The sequence below is a fragment of the Bufo gargarizans genome, chromosome 2 (assembly GCF_014858855.1).
Source record: "Bufo gargarizans isolate SCDJY-AF-19 chromosome 2, ASM1485885v1, whole genome shotgun sequence".
Classification (NCBI taxonomy): domain Eukaryota; kingdom Metazoa; phylum Chordata; class Amphibia; order Anura; family Bufonidae; genus Bufo; species Bufo gargarizans.
In genome coordinates, this window is record NC_058081.1 from 284,024,385 (window position 1) to 284,042,990 (window position 18,606).

Consider the following 18,606-nt stretch of genomic DNA (forward strand, 5'->3'; position numbering starts at 1 on the left):
TAGTGGGAATAGACCGCAAGCCAGAAGAACACCGCCGGTTGGAGACGGCGTTACGCTAGCTGGTTGTCTGTGGAGAGACAAATGCTACAGGTTGCACAGCGCTTCTAAGTCGTGTTTGGTTACGGAATTTACTTCATGCAGCAGTGGCGGTACCGCAGCATTTACTGAGAGGAGGTAGAATTGTGCAAGCACCCATAGTGATCTTTGGAAAAAAATGAAAATGTCTTCAAAGGGTTAAATGCTGATAAGGATTCAAACATTTCTTAAAATCAGAATCATTCATCTAAATGGGGTTGTTTTGGTGGCAATCAACATGGATTTCGGCAAGCTCATTCGGGTGAATGGATTTTCAATCACTTTTTTTTATTTTTAGCATCCCAACAGCATATCATCTCCTGTGACACTTGGCGGTGTATGACGTCACAGCCTGTGCAGCAGGGCACTTCTTCCCATGAGAACGGTGTAATTCCCCTAATGGACTCTGGTACTTTTCTGTTATGTTTATGAGGCGCGTCATTTTACATGGAGGAGAAAGGAAACGCCTCCTGGAGATGTTTGTCCTAGTTAGCTTCCCTTAGCTCCAGTAGTAAGTCACGTGACGTGAAAACAAAACAGCCGAGTGTCAGGCCACAGCTGATGCGATCTCCGAACCTAAGTGACAGAGCTGCCTGTCTCCTCCTCCTGTAAGTGAGCGCCTCTCCTGTGCTGGACCGCTGCACTTCCCGTCCCAGATAGCAGACTCGTTACCCCACTGGCAGGCCTGGGACCTCACACCTACGGACAGGTATATGGTGGACCCTCTGCTGTATACACGGCGGTGTAGACTGTGTATACATGTGTAAAGGCTGTGTACTTGTGGAGTGTGTACATATATATAGAGGCTGTGTACCTGTGGAGTGTATACATATATAAAGGGTGGTATACACGTATATAGAGGCTGTGTACCTGTGGAGTGTGTACATATATAAAGGGTGGTATACACGTATATAGAGGCTGTGTACTTGTGGAGTGTATACATATATAAAGGGTGGTATACACGTATATAGAGGCTGTGTACTTGTGGAGTGTGTACATATATAAAGGGTGGTATACACGTATATAGAGGCTGTGTACCTGTGGAGTGTATACATATATAAAGGGTGGTATACACGTATATAGAGGCTGTGTGTATGTGTATATACTAGAGGGGACATAGGGACATTGTACTTGTACAGTACAGGTATATAGATGTGTAGTATGTGTATATACTAGTAGGGTACATAGGGACATTGTACTTGTACAGTAAAGGTATATAGAGGGGTAGTATGTGTATATACTAGTAGGGTACATCCAGGTACATATGGACATTGTACTTGTACAGTACAGGTATATAGAGGTGTAGTATGTGTATATACTAGTAGGGTACATATGGACATTGTACTTGTACAGTACAGGTATATAGAGGGGTAGTATGTGTATATACTAGTAGGGTACATATGGACATTGTACTTGTACAGTACAGGTATATAGAGGGGTAGTATGTGTATATACTAGTAGGGTACATCCAGGTACATAGGGACATTGTACATGTACAGTACAGGTATATAGAGGTGTAGCATGTGTATATACTAGTAGGGTACATCCAGGTACATAGGGACATTGTACATGTACAGTACAGGTATATAGAGGTGTAGCATGTGTATATACTAGTAGGGTACATCCAGGTACATATGGACATTGTACTTGTACAGTACAGGTATATAGAGGGGTAGTATGTGTATATACTAGTAGGGTACATATGGACATTGTACTTGTACAGTACAGGTATATAGAGGTGTAGCATGTGTATATACTAGTAGGGTACATCCAGGTACATAGGGACATTGTTCATGTACAGTACAGGTATATAGAGGTGTAGCATGTGTATATACTAGTAGGGTACATCCAGTTACATAGGGACATTGTACTTGTACAGTACAGGTATATAGAGGTGTAGTATGTGTATATACTAGTAGGGTAAATCCAGGTACATATGGACATTGTACATGTACAGTACAGGTATATACCGGTAGAGGTGTAGTATGTGTATATACTAGTAGGGTACATAGGGACATTGTACTTGTACAGTACAGGTATATAGAGGGGTAGTATGTGTATATACTAGTAGGGTACATAGGGACATTGTACTTGTACAGTACAGGTATATAGAGGGGTAGTATGTGTATATACTAGTAGGGTACATCCAGTTACATAGGGACATTGTACTTGTACAGTACAGGTATATAGAGGGGTAGTATGTGTATATACTAGTAGGGTACATAGGGACATTGTACTTGTACAGTACAGGTATATAGAGGGGTAGTATGTGTATATACTAGTAGGGTACATCCAGGTACATAGGGACATTGTACATGTACAGTACAGGTATATAGAGGTGTAGTATGTGTATATACTAGTAGGGTACATAGGGACATTGTACTTGTACAGTACAGGTATATAGAGGGGTAGTATGTGTATATACTAGTAGGGTACATATGGACATTGTACTTGTACAGTACAGGTATATAGAGGTGTAGCATGTGTATATACTAGTAGGGTACATCCAGTTACATAGGGACATTGTACTTGGATGCCGCACTCAGTTATATGGGGACATTGTAGTAGTCTCGTACATACCAGGATAGGAGTACATGTCCGGTGTACAGTATACATAGTTATATAGGGATAGCAGAGGATCCGATGGCATAGTCACTGTGTGATTCATCCGGTTTCCTCACCAGCTTCTTCCTGGGGTGGATCCTGATGAATCGCACGTGAACGTGGCATCAGGTAGAGCTGGTTGCAGGACCTTGAATGGCGCCTGGGGCATTCCTGTCTCTGACGTGTTTCTATGGTCATGGAGATGTCATCAGTAATGAGCTGGCACTGCTCCATGTGTGATGTGTACGCTGCTGCGTTTACTTCCATGGTTCTGGTCTGGGCTCCATAGTGAAGGTAAGCAGAGGTAGTGACATATTCTCCATGTATTGTGCCTAGATATGGCAATTAGTAGGCCAGTCCCCTGCCATCCTCTTTGAAAAGACTGTATTTTAGTGGCCCGAGGGATCTGTAGATAATGGATCTTCCCATGTGAGAGATGATTGCACTTAGATGTCATTTCCAGGATCCCTCCCGTTATTCCTTATAATGCAGCGATGCCGGGCGGAGTTCTCCGATTCTGCATTATTCCTGTGAGAGTCCATCAGTCTGGGGCAGGATGAGGCGCAGACTACAGGGTGCTAGAAAGCAGCCTGTATACCGCTGACAGGAGAGCAGCTCATTATCTGCTTCCCTGGGCTGGCTCAGATCATACGTGATTACAGGGCAGTCAGGATGCTATCCATATGTACTGAACGTAGCAGAGTAGCTTCTGTTTGCTGTGAGATATAACCCTCAATGGGACCTGGGAACCTCACATTTGAGTGACATGTGTGACAAGCTGAGCGTCCTGCTAGGTTCAGGGCACACGTGTGGCGCTCTGAGAGTACAGAGGTGTGCACCTCGTGCTGAGCGTTCATTGGTAGACGTGCCATAGGAATGTCTCTTCCGAGATCTGTAACATGACCTCACAGAAGCATGACATACCAGTACACATGGCTGCAGCATGATACTTCTTGGAAAGTGCACTGGATGGAAGTGCTCTTTTCACATCTTGTCCACAACCTTTGTACTATGGTGTCATGTCCATCATTTCCATCTGCATCAACAACCTACAGTTCCATGAACATTCATTTGATACCTTTCCTTTATAATGAAATGGTAAGAATTCCTGACACTTACAGGGGATGGGGTGCTCTAATGCTCATCACTTGGGAATGTCCGGATAGAAAATCCTTCTGGTCTGATTTACATAGATTTCTGAATACTAAGGCCTCGTTCACACAAATGTTATTTGCTTTCCATATACGGAAACATTCATTTCAATGGTTCCGCAAAAAAAACGGAATGTACCCTGTATGCATTCCATTTCCGTATTTCCGTTCAAAGATAGAACGTGTCCTATTATTGCCAGCAAATCGCGTTCCGTGCCTTCATTCAAGTCAATGGGTCCGCAAAAAAAACACTGAACACATTCAGAATGTACTCCGTATGTATTCCGTATACGTTCCGTTTTTTGCGGAATTATCTGTTGAAAATTTAATGCCCAGCCCAATTTTTCTATGTAATTACTGTATATGCCATATGGAAAAATGGAACCGGAAACACTACTGAAACGGAAAAAATGATCCGTTAAAAACGCCCCACAAAACACTGAAAAAGCCATACGGTCGTGTCACGAGCCCTACGGCCGCGTTCACATCTCTGTCAAGATGTTCCAGGTGCCTGATGCAGCACAAATGCCGGTTGTCGGCCAGACCAAAAACCTCTGCTTGCAATGGGTTTTTTTTTGCAGCCGAAACCCGCCATTTATTTAGGAAATCAGCTGGATCCCATTCTAATCAATAAGGATCTGGCAGTTCTCTCTCTTGAATGTGGCAATGCCTGCCAGAAACGTTCATCCGAGATGTGAACGCAGCATTACCTAGGGTTCCCTGGGACATAATGGATATCCTCCCCAAGATGTCCGACAGAATTCTGTATAGAGTCCTAAGGGGGATTCATTAAGACTGGTGTTTTATATGCCTATCTTAATAAAAAGTGCACTTGAGTAAGAATTACCAAACGTATTAACTTATAAGTTATGGTCCGTGGTAGCGGAATCCCTAACGGAACTCTTAGATGACCCCGAACCTTGTACGCCGCACCTGAAAACCCAAGCTCATCCCTAATAATAAAGGCTTCTTTTAAGGTGATTTACATGGCGGATTTTTTTTGCTCAAATATCTGCAATTGAAAACTGTTCTATACATGTTAAAGGGTGTGCATGGATATCTGAAAGCTGATTCAGATCAGTGGAATAGTCTCTGCAACAAATCTGACACATGTGAATTTACCCTTATGGCGTTAATACTCTGTCAATGGAAACAAGAGAGGGGCTGTGTGGTAACTCTAATCATAAAGATAGCAAGCACACCATTACACATGCAAACGTAGAACTAAGGATTAGGGATTAAAGTGGTACAATACCTACCATACATAAAAAAAATAGAAGCTCTTTGCACACAGTTTTGATCAAACGTGTGTTTGGCCCATCTACTGGCGTCAAGGTGGCTTCCGCAGATGGGTAACTAACACTAACAGAACTGCCTCTCCTGGGCCTAACCTAAGCTTACAATGTTAAGAGCGGTGTATGAACCAGCTACGTTTATACTCTGCTCAGAAGCCCTGGGCACATGGGCAGGGAGTGCTTAATCTAAGGCCTCTTTCACACTACAGTATGTTGAATTCAGTGTTTTGCGTTCCGTTTTTCACTGATCCGTTGTTCCGTTTTTTGCTTCCGTTGTGGTTCCGTTTCCGTTCCGTTGTTCCGTTCCGTTTTTCCGTATGGCATATACAGTATACAGTAATTACATAGAAAAAATTGGGCTGGGCATAACATTTTCAATAGATGGTTCCGCAAAAAACGGAACGGATACGGAAGACATACGGATGCATTTCCGTATGTGTTCCGTTTTTTTTGCGGACCCATTGACTTGAATGGAGCCACGGACTGTGATTTGCGGCCAAATATAGGACATGTTCTATCTTTTCAACGGAACGGAAAAACGGAAATACAGAAACGGAATGCATACGGAACACATGCCGTTTTTTTGCGGAACCATTGAAATGAATGGTTCCGTATACGGACCGTATACGGAACGCAAAAAACGGACCGCAAAACGGAAAAAAAAAACGGTAGTGTGAAAGAGGCCTAAAGGAGGAAGCTACCCTCCAAACATACTGCAAGAAAATTTAGACTAGCACATCCATAGTCACAGGTGCACATCCATAAAGCTAGCATACAGACTAGGGATCGACCGATTATCGGATTTACAGATATTATCGGCCGATATTCAGGATTTTGAACGCTATCGGTATCGGCATTTATTTTGCCGATATTCCGATAGCGTATGGGGAACACAGATCGCGCTGCTGACAGCGCTCTCCGTGTTCCCCCCTTAGCAGCACAGGGGAGAAGGAAGCAGTGTCTCCTCCCCCTGTGCTGCTGCCGCTGCAGCCAATGAGAGGAGGGAGGAGAAGAGAAGGGGAGGAGCTATGGCCACTGCGCCACCAATGAAGCTTAATCTCTCATTTTTTCATATACAGGAGGCGGGAGCAGCAGGATCACATAGCCGGCTCCGGGCCTCTATGAACTGTAGCTGCCATCTGCGGTAGTTAACCCCTCAGGTGCCGCGGATCGCAGCTACAGCTCATAGAGGTCGGGAGCCGGCTATGTGATCCTGCAGCCAGCTCCCGCCTCCTGTATATGAATAAATTAGAGATTAAGCTTCAATGGTGGCGCAGTGCGCCCCCCCCCCCCAAGCCCAGTATTAGACATGGTTGCAGTCCCCCCCCCCCCCAACCCCAGTATTAGACATTGGTGGCGCAGTGCGCCCCCCTCCCCCCCAGTATTAAGCATTAGTGGCGCAGTGCGCCTCCCCCCCAAGCCCCCCCAGTATTAAGCATTAGTGGCGCAGTGCGCCCCCCCCCCCACCCCAGTATTAAAAACATTGGTGGCGCAGTGCACAAAGCACAGAGCAGCAGGGACAGTGTGAGCTCCTATTCACCCTGATGGAGATCTATCAGGGTGAATAGGACAAGGGTTCTAGTCCCTAAGGGGGCTAAAAGTTAGTAAAAAAAAAAAAGTTACAAAAATAAAACACCAAAATATTAAGTATAAATGAAAAAGAAAGAGATTTACAAAAAAAAATACACATTTACAATAAACATTAATTTTCAGCAGATTTGTGGGAATTTTTATATTTTTTTCAAAAATGAAAATTCCCAGAATATCGGTATAAATTATCGGCTATCGGCCTGAAAGTTCACAAATTATCGGTATCGGCCCTAAAAAACAATATCGGTCGATCCCTAATACAAACAGTAAAAAAAATGGCAGCACACTGTTATACATGCAGACAATAGAATTAGGGATTATTCTACAATACAGTGGTACTATATGTCAGGGCTCGACAAATCCCAGGCGCCATGGCGACCAGGAATTTAGTCCTGGCGCTTGGGTATTTGTCAGCCCGTTTTCAAAGGTGCCTGGGCGATGGGTGCGGAGCGCTGTTCTGTCCGGAGGCAGCACTGGAGTGGAGATGAGCGGAGAGCTGTGTGACGGTGCCTTAGGTTTCCTATACCCGGCTGCTCTTTGGACACGCTCCCTGCCCATGGCTGAGCGTACGCCGCGGAAGTCCACTGTGACAGACGTGATGAGGAGAAGCGCCGCCCTGCCCCCAGCGGGCTCGGGCCACCCATGTGCTCTATAAGCGGAATGCAGAGTCTGGCCTGGCAGCACGTTAAGCAGCTGCTGTGTCTGATGGGCCGGAGGCCTGACCTGCTGTGCGGGGGCCATAGCGCTGACCTGCGCCCTCCTCGTGGCTCTCAGGTTCACCTGCAGGTAACTTACACGCCTCCAGTGCAAATTACTACTACTCTCATCCAAGTGAGGCAGGAGCCTGAGGTGTCAGCACATGTACACTGTATGCCATAGTCCTATATACTGTACATATATCATGGTCCTGTATACTGCACATATATCATGGTCCTGTATACTGCGTATGTAACACAGTATACAGCACGTACACTGAATGTCAGTCATATACTGTACATATATCATGGTCCTGTATACTGCATATACCATACTATACAGCACATGTACACTGCATATGTAACATGGTATACAGTATTATTGGGGGGGCTCTATGGAGAAGTGGGGGGGGGGGGCACTATGGGGGAATCTACTGGGGGCTTTATGACGCGGCTCCGCCTGGCTCCTAACTTTTTTAGCTGGCTCCTAGATTCCAAGGAAATTTGTCAAGCCCTGCTATATGTACTATACATGAAAAATGGAAGCTCTTTGTGCACATTTTTGATCAAACGTGTGTCGGGCCCATCTACCGGTGTCAAGGTGGCTTTGGCAAATGGGTACCTAACACTAACACTAACAGAACTGCCTCTCCTGGGCCTAACCTAAGCCTACAATATACAGGGCAGTGTAGGAACCAGCTATATTTATACTCTGCTCAGAAGCCCTGGGCACATGAGCGGGGAGTGCTCAATCTAAAAGAGGGAGCTACCCTCCAAACACACTGCAAGAAAATGTAGACTAGCACATCCATAGTCACAGGTGCACATCCATAAAGCTAGCATGCAGACAGCAAACAAAAATGGCAGCACACATTACACATGCAAACCATAGAATTAAGGATTATTCTAGAATTCAGTGGTACTATATGTACTATACATGAAAAATGGAAGCTCTCTGCGCACATTTTTGATCAAACTTAGACGTGCACATCCATGAAGCTAACATGCAGCCAGCAAAGAAAATACGTACGTAATCGTAAAGACATGTCATGTATACTGCTCAGTCAACACCATCTTTTTCTTTTACAGTTCCCTCCCAAGAAAACTACTAACAGTTCTGCAATACATTATTTTTACCCCAAACTGCTGCCATTACCAAATACAATTGATCCCACAAAAAACAAGCACTCATACATCTATATCTACTTAAAAAAATAATAAAAAGCTATGGCTCTATAATGGGCTTCTTTAGAGATTACTTTACTTTAAAAGTAATCCGGGGGAACGGAGCAGCATCTCATCAGTATGCCCTACACTGCCAGGTATTTATATGGTAATGTCAGGACCAGAGAGAGGTCCTCTTTAAGGAGTAATGTCTTACCTCTTGACCTCAGCAGAAGCTATGTGTGCCACACATCCATACAGGCTGTTGTGTGGACACAGTAGGATCTCTCATCCACAGGCGAGAACAGGGGGCACAGCGGGGGAACGGAGCAGCATCTCATCAATATGCCCTACACTGCCAGGTATTTATATGGTAATGTCAGGACCAGAGAGAGGTCCTCTTTAAGGAGTAATGTCTTACCTCCTGACCTCAGCAGAAGCTATGTGTGCCACACATCCATACAGGCTGTTGTGTGGACACAGTACAATCTCGCATCCACAGGCTGCAAAGGGCACTTATTACAGATTTGCATCATTTGGTGTTCTGCTAATGGAAACCCTTGTGTAATTGACCTTGATATTGTATCATGTGTTCTTCTCATTCCAGATGGTTACAAGGCAAGTGAGCTATTGGGAAAGTAATGTCAGTGTTGTTGCTGCTAGACACATACCTGTATTTCTTGACCTCTAGGAGGAGTATCTGGAGAAGACTTGATCTAAGGCCTGTGTATTCCTGCTGTAGACACTATAACATTTACTCAGGGATCCGCAGTAAGAGCTTTGACTCCAGCTTTCAACAGCCCGCACATCTACACAGGAAAGCAGGAGAAAGAGAATTTATTCACACCAAAGCCCAGGATCATTCTTACTCCACACGTTCTAAACTCAGCACCACAACTTCAAAGGGAATAACTATAGCCAAAAAGTCTATGTCACGGATCAAGAGCACTTTGGATTCTGTCACCAAAGCTGTCTCGAGCACTCATGGAGAATTGCTTTCACGTATTGTACGTCCAAAGCCGAATCCTGCCAATACTGGGAAAGAAGAAAACATCCAAATAAGAGAAGCAAGTGCAGCCCAGTCCAACTCTGGTAAAGGAGACGTTCGGGACACAAGCAAAGAACCACTTCCAACTCCATCTAAGAAGCCAGATAGTACAACTGAATCTACCTCTCAGCTCATCCAAGCATCCACACCACAAGAAAGCAGTGAGCCCAGAACCAGCCTGTTCCATGTAAGCTACATTACAACTAACTTTGGGGAGACATATAATTTCTTGGCCCATCATATAAACTCCTATTTTGCTAATGAAACAAGCATGGAGAAAGCTAACGGTAAAGGCCCCAGTATTGATGTAAGCAGCGACCCGGACACAGACTTAACCTCAGAAACTGAAGACGGTGCAAGTTCTGCGAAGAAAAGTATTTCAAACTTTCTATCAAATCAGTCCAGTAACGTTCATGCTTTTGTGGGTAATTATCTTGGTGGGCTTGTGCCTAAATTCAAGCCTGAGCAGAAGCTTGCATTAGAGGAAAAGACAAAAGAACTAGAAAGTGACGAATCTGAGAGTAAGACTGAGCAAGAAATCAGTAAAGACAAAGGAGTCGATGAAAAAGCCAAGCGGTTGTCTCTTCAGAGGGAAAAGGTAGGCCGTTTATGAACCTAAGCACCGCAAAAGCCTCAAAGGGGTTCTGCAGTTCCAGATTACTGATGACTAGTGTTGAGTGAACTTGTGTTTGGGCTATCTAGGAATTCTGTTATGGATTCCGCTACCATGGACCATAACAGAATTCTATGACTGCATGCACCACGGAAGCCTATAAAAGACATTCCATCATAATAGAAGTCTATGGCCAGCATAGACTTCTATTAGGACAAAATGTAATACGGAATGCCTCTTATAGGCTTCTATGGTGCATGCCGTCATAGAATTCCGTTATGGTCCGTGGTAGCAGAATCCATAACGGAATTCTTAGATAGCCCAAACCTTGTATGCTGAACTTGAAAACAAAGGTTCGCTCAACACTACTGATGACCTATCCTCTAGATAGACCCCCGCCAATAAGATGCTGATGATCTGACACCTGTGACCCCCACCGATCAGCTGTTTGAGAAGTCAGCTGCGCTAATGATCTATCCAGAGGATAGATTATAAGTAAGACTAGACCTGCAGAATCCCTTTAAGGTGTTTAACAATTGTTGGTTAAAGGGGTTAGGCCATGATTGAAAAACTGAAAATCGGACATCACATTGTACATGACAATCTCTAACAAAGCTAGAACCAGCCCTGTATCTCGCATGGATCCAGAGCTCTCCTCATTCATTTTTTCCGCCTGTTTTAGGCATAGGAAATGTTCTAAATCTAAGCCAGGCCAGCATGGGAGCTAGTGTATATTTAAACCAGCGGTGGATGCGCCGAAGTTATGTAGAGGCCGGCACCTCTACATAACTTCTGAGGGTCCACCACCAGCTCGGAGGTTATTAGGACCAGCGTCTAAAATGCTGGTCTTACTAAATGATCCACTATGAGCTTTCCCTTCAAGCAGATAAATGCTTCATGTATGATCAGATCTTCTCATGTGGAAAGTCCATTTCCTTTTCCTTTCTGAAATGTCTTTATGCATGGACAGAAGGTGAAGCATTCCTCTTATTAATTTATTTTGCTCACTTACCATATATAGCAATGACATATTCCGCAGCGCTTTACAGACATTTCAAATAAATGAAGGCCCCTACAGCTTTGCCACTGGTATCAACATGTTGGGTGTCTGTGTGGATTACTAAAATGTCACTTTGACTTGTAAAGGGTTTTTTAGTTTTAGGTTAATAAAATGCAGCTTTCCAGTATCCTTTTGTGTGAGTACTGTTCTCTTACTACAGTATATGAGTTTAGGGTACAGAGCATTGGCACCCATTTAACCCCTTCCTGGCATCCACCATACATGTACAAGAGATGTCGGGTGGTAAAAGATGGTGCTGGCTCAGGAGCGGAAAAAAAATATAACCTATTCTTGTCCGTTTTGCGAACAAGAATAGGCATTTCTACAATGGGCCGTCTGTTCCGTTCCGCAAATTGCGAAAGGCACACGGGCGGCTTCCGTGTTTTGCGGATCCGCAATTTGCGGACCTCAAAAACTGAACGGTCGTGTGCATGAGGCCTTACGCATAGCTTAAAAGTAATAAAACAAGAAAAACTGTACAACTGTGGTATTGCTTTAATCAAGCTGACCTTCATAATAGCGTTAACATGTCAGTTTTACCGCATAGGAAAACCCATAAAACTATGGCAGAATTTCGTTGCTTTTCAAATTCCAACACACTTAGAAACTTGTCCGGCTTTCCACTACGTTGTATGCCATAGTAAATGGTGGCAGTGGAAAGTACAACTTGTTCCACAAAAAACAATCCCGTATACGACTATGTGAATGGAAAAATAAAAAAGTTATGGCTTCTGGAAGGCAGGGAGTAAAAAATTAAAAATTTGAAAAATCACGGTGTCAGGTCTTGGACTCTGCCAAATATTTCATTATGTCCTTTCCCGCATTAGTGATGTTCTTTATGTCTGCGGGTGAGGGATGTGTGTCTTCTAGGCTGGCATGTGGGCGTCCGTGAACTGCACATAGTTCTGTTTTCTGCATGCTATAAATATGTCGTACTAAATGTTCATTTCACCTATTCCAAGAAACCAGTTACACCAGTTAATCCTACACCAGAGTCCAAACAAATATAGCACAACTGCAGACCATAAAAATATTGTAGAAAATCTGTGTGTTCATCTTTCAGGCTGGAGCCATGTCTTCTCCCCCTCTGATGCTAGTACATATGCAGTACACATAGTAACACCAGCCAGCTGTACCTGACTATAAATATCCCACATCGAGCCATTTGCCTTTCAGGGTCTCAGAGGAAAGCTGGGTCACATACCATGTGGAGCTGTAATAGGGACTGCATGGTAATAAAACCCTATTCTTGCTCCCAGGTTGTGTGATAATGTCCCATATTTGATTTTCAGGTTCCTAGGAAAGCTGGGTAACATAGCATGCAGAGCTGTTATAGGGACTGCTAAATACATTATATACCTAAATAAAAACCCATTCTGGCTCCCAAATGATGTGCTATTTGCATTTCAGGATTCCAGGAATGCTGGGTAACAGCATGTGGACCTGTAATAGAGACAGCTGAATATTAAATCCCTATTCTAGCTGCCAAATGGTGCCATAGTTAGATTTACCTGTCTGGGTAGTGTGGGGTAACAGCATGTGGACCTGTAATAGAGACAGCTGAATATTAAATCCCTATTCTAGCTGCCAAATGGTGCCATAGTTAGATTTACCTGTCTGGGTAGTGTGCTCCAAGTACATTTTCTCAGCAATTTCACTCTGGGTCCTTTTATGTTATGTATTTTTTTACACAAAAATTCTAAAAGATCTGAGCACTCAGCAACCATACAGTAACTGCTGCCTTGGAGCTTCTCAGGTCCCTACTGCAGATCCCTGAGCTCCCTACAGCCTTTGGGCTCCATTACAGTCCCTGGGGACTAAGCCACGCCCCTTTCCACCGAACCTCCGCTTTCGCAGTGTCCTGCTGGTACACACAGCCCAGAATCTGTCATGCACTACACTCCAGAATTTTCTCTTAAAGTAGCAAAATAGGGATTTTGTGACTTTTTGGACTCGCTTGCACAAACTTTTTGTGACATTTTGCACTATTCACTCCAGTTTCAAAAAGTCGGTGGGAAAATGAACATGGTTTGCTATATTAATTCGTTTTTTTAGTCTTGATCTCCTTGCTCTGGCATTAGATGCCTTTTAATAAATTAGGCACATCTCTGCCATGCGCCAGATCCTGAGGTCTACGCCAGTTTCTGGCATAAGTCATAGTGAATCAGGTAGGCCATATGAAGCCCCACCGCCCCCGCTAAGCCCTACCCCCTTTTCTTGGCACCTTGGAAAAGCGTCGAGAGGCTTTTTATGGTACAGATGTGGTGTGCACCATAGCTTATGGCATAATACTCTTAGTGATGAAGGGAGGTTTTACTTATCGGAAATGAGAGATTTAGGTCTCTCTCCGTATTCCGTCCCTTCTATTCTATTCCTAGACTGTTGCCCTTGTTTCCTATATAACCCGCTTGTTCTGTGTATTATTACACCCCTCCAGTCCTTTATATACCCCAGGAGTAATATACAACCCTCGCAGATACTTATATAGAAAAACTGTTTACTGATAACATAGAGATGACAAAGCAATGGACATTATACATAAAGATACAGACACTACAAACACCACCCACAGCCGCCTCCGTTCCTGCCGTCCCTGGATGCTAAGCAATGTGGCTAATAATGTGTATGTATATCCAGAGTCCACTAATATACAGTCTACTGGATCTACTCTTCTACCCAACTCGCATCCAGTACCTGACCATTAGTACATGTACATATAGAGACTCATGCATAAACAGCATATATAATCTACACGTACTACAAATATCTATATGTACCTATAGATACTACTGGGATAATATACTTATATACATACCCACATAAGCGCACATATACCTTAGCTTGCTCCAGGGGGGTCCAGGAAGAGAGAGAGAGAGGCTCCCAATTATTAGGCATATGTGTGTGGTCATCAGGCTGAGGTTCTGGCTGAGAGCCAGATTTTCCTGTTCCCCTTAGTAAGTGTCCCCCAATGTGTGCCATTTGATAAATTTGGTGCAAAGTACTTCAATGCAGACTCAAGGAAAACAAACTTGAAATTTTCCCCTAGTGATAAATCCACCCCATGTCTGTTTAGTGAAGTGTCAGACCTTTCCGGGGACGTTGTACTTCTGTGTGAGGCCATGCTTCTTCTAGGACATTGAAGGCAATAAGACTGCAGGGGAGAATGGTCCCCTGTGAAAGCAGGTATACCACAGGACTGCCGGAGGAGAAGGTATCCATCATGGTACCTGCAGCAGAAGTACAGATGTATATCCTTCTCGTTCAGAAGTGATCCACGTGACGGTCTGCCTCCAGCTATACACACGTTCACAGTTTTTATTGAACACAATATCAATAAGAAGTGATGGGATTCTTTTTCATGTGTCTCAGTACCGGCCCGATCACCACTTCTTCTGTGTGTCTCTAAAGCATATCGACATTTCTTTGGCTAAGATGGCCTTACTGATATGCCTGTCTGTGTTCCATCTAGATCATTGCCCGTGTGAGTGTGGATAACAGAACCAGATCTTTAGTTCAGTCGCTGCAGAGGGCCTCTGACCGGAGACTGTGCATCAATCGGGTTGAGGAGCTGAGCTGTCACCTTCTGGAGTTTCCCGAAACCAGAGGAGTCGCGGTTAAGGTATAAAGGGACTGAGGTTCCTGCTGCATTTCCTTCTGGATCATGGGCAGATTTATCAACATGTGTGTGTAAAACGAGAGTTAAAGGGCTATTCCTGTATTTTCAAGTTATCCCCCCATCCTTGCAATAGCCCCTGAAATTAAAGGAGCGGCAGGTCAAGAGTGCACACAGTAGCTCCATTGATCTTTATGGGACCCACCAGGTCCCATAGAGATGAATGAAACTACTGTGTGCATTCTTGACCTTCTGTTCCGTTAATATCTGGGATCTTGTGGTAGGCTGTGGCGGTCAACCTTTGGCTTCAGCAATCTAAAAGTTATCTCCTATCCCCTTCAGTAAGTGCCTTGTATTAACTCTTTATAATAAATGTGATTTGCTGAAGTGACACTAATTTACACAATGAGAGACTAATGCTACAGCAAGCCCCGGTGAGAATCAACATCCCTGGTGTCTACAGAGCTTGTGACATGAAGGAATGGGTGGGCATCACCCTGGTCGCATTCCACAAGTGATGGCAGCGCTCACAGATCCAAGCCAAAGTATAACTATTGTTGCTGGCACTAGGGGAAAGTTAATGTGTGACTTGGATGTGTGAGTGCTGATTAAGCTTGTTTGTTCTAGCTAGGAGAGAAGAGGGATCACAGCCGTCACCCAGCCCTGCCTTTGGGAATTCTGCATGCGTTGGTCACATCTTTCCATAGATAAGGCTACTTTCACACTCACGTTTGGTGCGGATCCGTCATGGATCTACACAGACGGATCCGTTCAGATAATACAACGGTCTGCATCCGTTCAGAACAGGTCCGTTTGTATTATCTTTAACATAGCCAAGACGGATCTGTTTTGAACACCATTGAAAGTCAATGGGGGGGCGGATCCGTTTTCTATTGTGTCAGTGAAAACAGATCCGTCCTCGTTGACTTATTAGGCTACTTTCACACTGGCGTTTTGGTTTCCGTTTCTGAGATCCGTTCAGGGCTCTCACAAGCGGTCCAAAACGGATCAGTTTTGCCCTAATGCATTCTGAATGGAAAAGGATCCGCTCAGAATGCATCAGTTTGCCTCCGTTCGCCTCCAGAGCGGAATGGAGGCGGGACACCAAAACGCAGCTTGCAGCGTTTTGGTGTCCGTCTGACGAAACTGAGCCAAACGGATCAGTTCTGACACACAATGTAAGTCAATATTGACGGATCAGTTTTCTATGACACAATCTGGCACCATAGAAAACGGATCCGTCCTTTATTGACTTTCAATGGTGTTCAAGACGGATCCATCTTGGCTATGTTACAGATAATACAAACGGATCCGTTCTGAACGGATGCAGACGGTTGTATTATCTGAACGGATCCGTCTGTGTAGATCCATGACGGATCCGCATCAAATGAGAGTATGAAAAGTAGCCTTACATTGTGTGCCAGAATGGATCCGTTTGGCTGAGTTTCGTCAGACGGACAGCAGAACGCTGCAAGCAACGTTTTGGTGTCCGCCTCCAGAGAGGAATGGAGATGGAGCGGAGGCAAACTGATGGATTCTGAGCGGATCCTTTTCCATTCAGAATGCATGAACGGATCTCACAAACAGAAGCCAAAACGCCAATGTGTGAAAGTAGCCTAACTTGTCTGAAATACTGGCTTTTATTTCAAATAATCTTAAACATATTTTTTTGTTAATTCTAGGAAAAAGCTATTCCTTACTTGCTGCGACTACGACAAGCACATGATGAGACTCTCCGAGCGGCTGTGAGAGAAGCCTTATCCTTGATTGGTTACAATGACCCTGTGAAGGGCAGGGGGATTAGAGTACTCACCATTGATGGTGGAGGAACCAGGTAAGATGTGACTGGCTTTTACTGCTTATTATACAATACAGTAATAACCCTTCTCTCAGCACTGCAATGTGAATGTTAGAGGATAGCCAGTCTCTACCCTGATGTGCACATTTGTACTCTGTATCACATGAATCTTCCTGATTTCTCTTTCCTCTCTCTGCTGCAGAGGAGTTGTAGCTTTACAGATGTTACGGAAATTAGAAGAGCTGACCGGGAAGCCAGTGCATCAGCTATTCGACTACATCTGTGGGGTCAGCACAGGTACGTGCTAATGATGCCTCATAGCTTATGCTTACTAGCACAGACATTTATTCCTCATGTTGTTAATGGCCCCTTTACACTGCTCAATGGAGCAGATGATTGTCAGGAAGGAAGTGTTCCTTCCCAATAATCGCCTGCTATCAGTGGAGGAGAAAGCTGTATTACATGCAGAGATCTCCTCCACAGTATGGGGAGGAGTGATCACTAATGTCATCACTCTTCCCCATACTGACTCATTGTTTGCCGGCAGCAGAGTGTGTTTAGACGACACAATCTGCTGCCGGCAAGCAAGGATTTAGGTGACCACACGAACAGTCCTTTTACCCGATGAACGAATGTTTGGATCATTCACCAAGTAATAGGTGGCAACTTTACACCAGCAGATTATCACCAACGTTCCTACGACCGCCTGTTAATGAGGTCTACCCAATGTTTGGGCAGTGTAAAGTGGCCTTAACTGTTTATGGAGTCCGTGGTAAGAAAGATTAATGGTAATATACTTGCAGTGTTGGAAGCTTATAAGTGGCCTAGAATACACAATGGGGGGGGGGGGGGGGTGGTAAGAGGAGTAGGGTGACCTACATATGGCATCTCCCTAAAGGTCCATTCAGATAGGCAATGATTGGGAAGAAACTGTTCATTCATAACTGACAGGAATAGAGCTGAACAGACTACACTTTATCTTGGAAGTGCAGTGTAATGCAAGTACTCACTCCATTGAAATGAATGCAGCAAGTGCTTGTAATTGTACTACTCCACCACTACACAGGAGACGAGGCGTAGTGTAAAGACCACGAAGTGGTCCTCTGAGGCAGTGCAGCCTCCTCGTCAAAGAGCTGATCGGCGGGGGGGGGGGGGGGGGGGGGGCTGGGTGTTGGACCATCGCTGATCTGATATTGATGATCTATCCTGATGAAAGGTCATCAGTATTAACAGCTGCACAAACGCTTTAACATTTAGGCTTACATATTATGTATTCGAGTTACTGCAACTTTCGTACTCCTCGGCTAAAAATGCTCCTCAAAAATGGTAAGAGGAGTATTTATTTATTTTCTGTAAAAAAAATTGTGTGGCGTCTGGGTGTCATATAAATGATGTATCATCACCTGACAAAATTTTGCTGGTTTGTTGAGTGATTGGCGGTACATTTTCACGGGTGGTTATCTGTAAGGCCTCTTTCACACAGGCGAGTTTTCCGCGCGGGTGCAATGTGTGAGGTGAACGCATTGCACCCGCATTGAATCCGGACCCATTCATTTCTATGGGGCTGTGCACATGAATCACTTATGCGTTGCGTGAAAATCGCAGCATGCTCTATATTGTGTGTTTATCACATAGAAGTGAATGGGGCTGCTTGAAAATCGCAAGCAAGTGCGGATGCGGTGCGATTTTCACGCACGGTTGCTAGGAGACGGTCGGGATGGAGACCCGATCATTATTATTTTCCCTTATAACATGGTTATAAGGGAAAATAATAGCATTCTTAATACAGAATGCATAGTACAATAGGGCTGGAGGGGTTAAAATATAAATAAATAATAATTTAACTCGCCTTAATCCACTTGTTCGCGCAGCCGGCATCTCTACTGTCTTCTTGTTTGCT

The 18,606-nt window shown here is 44.3% G+C and overlaps 1 protein-coding gene across 4 annotated transcripts in view; it reads left to right on the forward strand.

Moving 5' to 3' along the window:
• Window positions 1-493: 493 nt before the first annotated feature.
• The window catches only part of PNPLA8 (patatin like phospholipase domain containing 8), an 80,083-nt gene continuing 61,970 nt past the window's right edge, over window positions 494-18,606 (forward strand). Inside the window, exons 1-6 of one of the 4 annotated variants that reach the window (XM_044280340.1) lie at window positions 496-784; window positions 9,182-9,192; window positions 9,266-10,220; window positions 14,765-14,914; window positions 16,591-16,742; window positions 16,909-17,003. In XM_044280340.1, the coding sequence (XP_044136275.1) occupies window positions 9,182-9,192; window positions 9,266-10,220; window positions 14,765-14,914; window positions 16,591-16,742; window positions 16,909-17,003 (1,363 nt within the window). In that variant the 5' untranslated portion in view covers window positions 496-784. Of the gene's footprint in view, window positions 785-7,254; window positions 7,502-9,181; window positions 10,221-14,764; window positions 14,915-16,590; window positions 16,743-16,908; window positions 17,004-18,606 lie in introns of those variants that run through there. The other 3 variants (XM_044280339.1, XM_044280337.1, XM_044280338.1) reach the window with 3 other exon arrangements.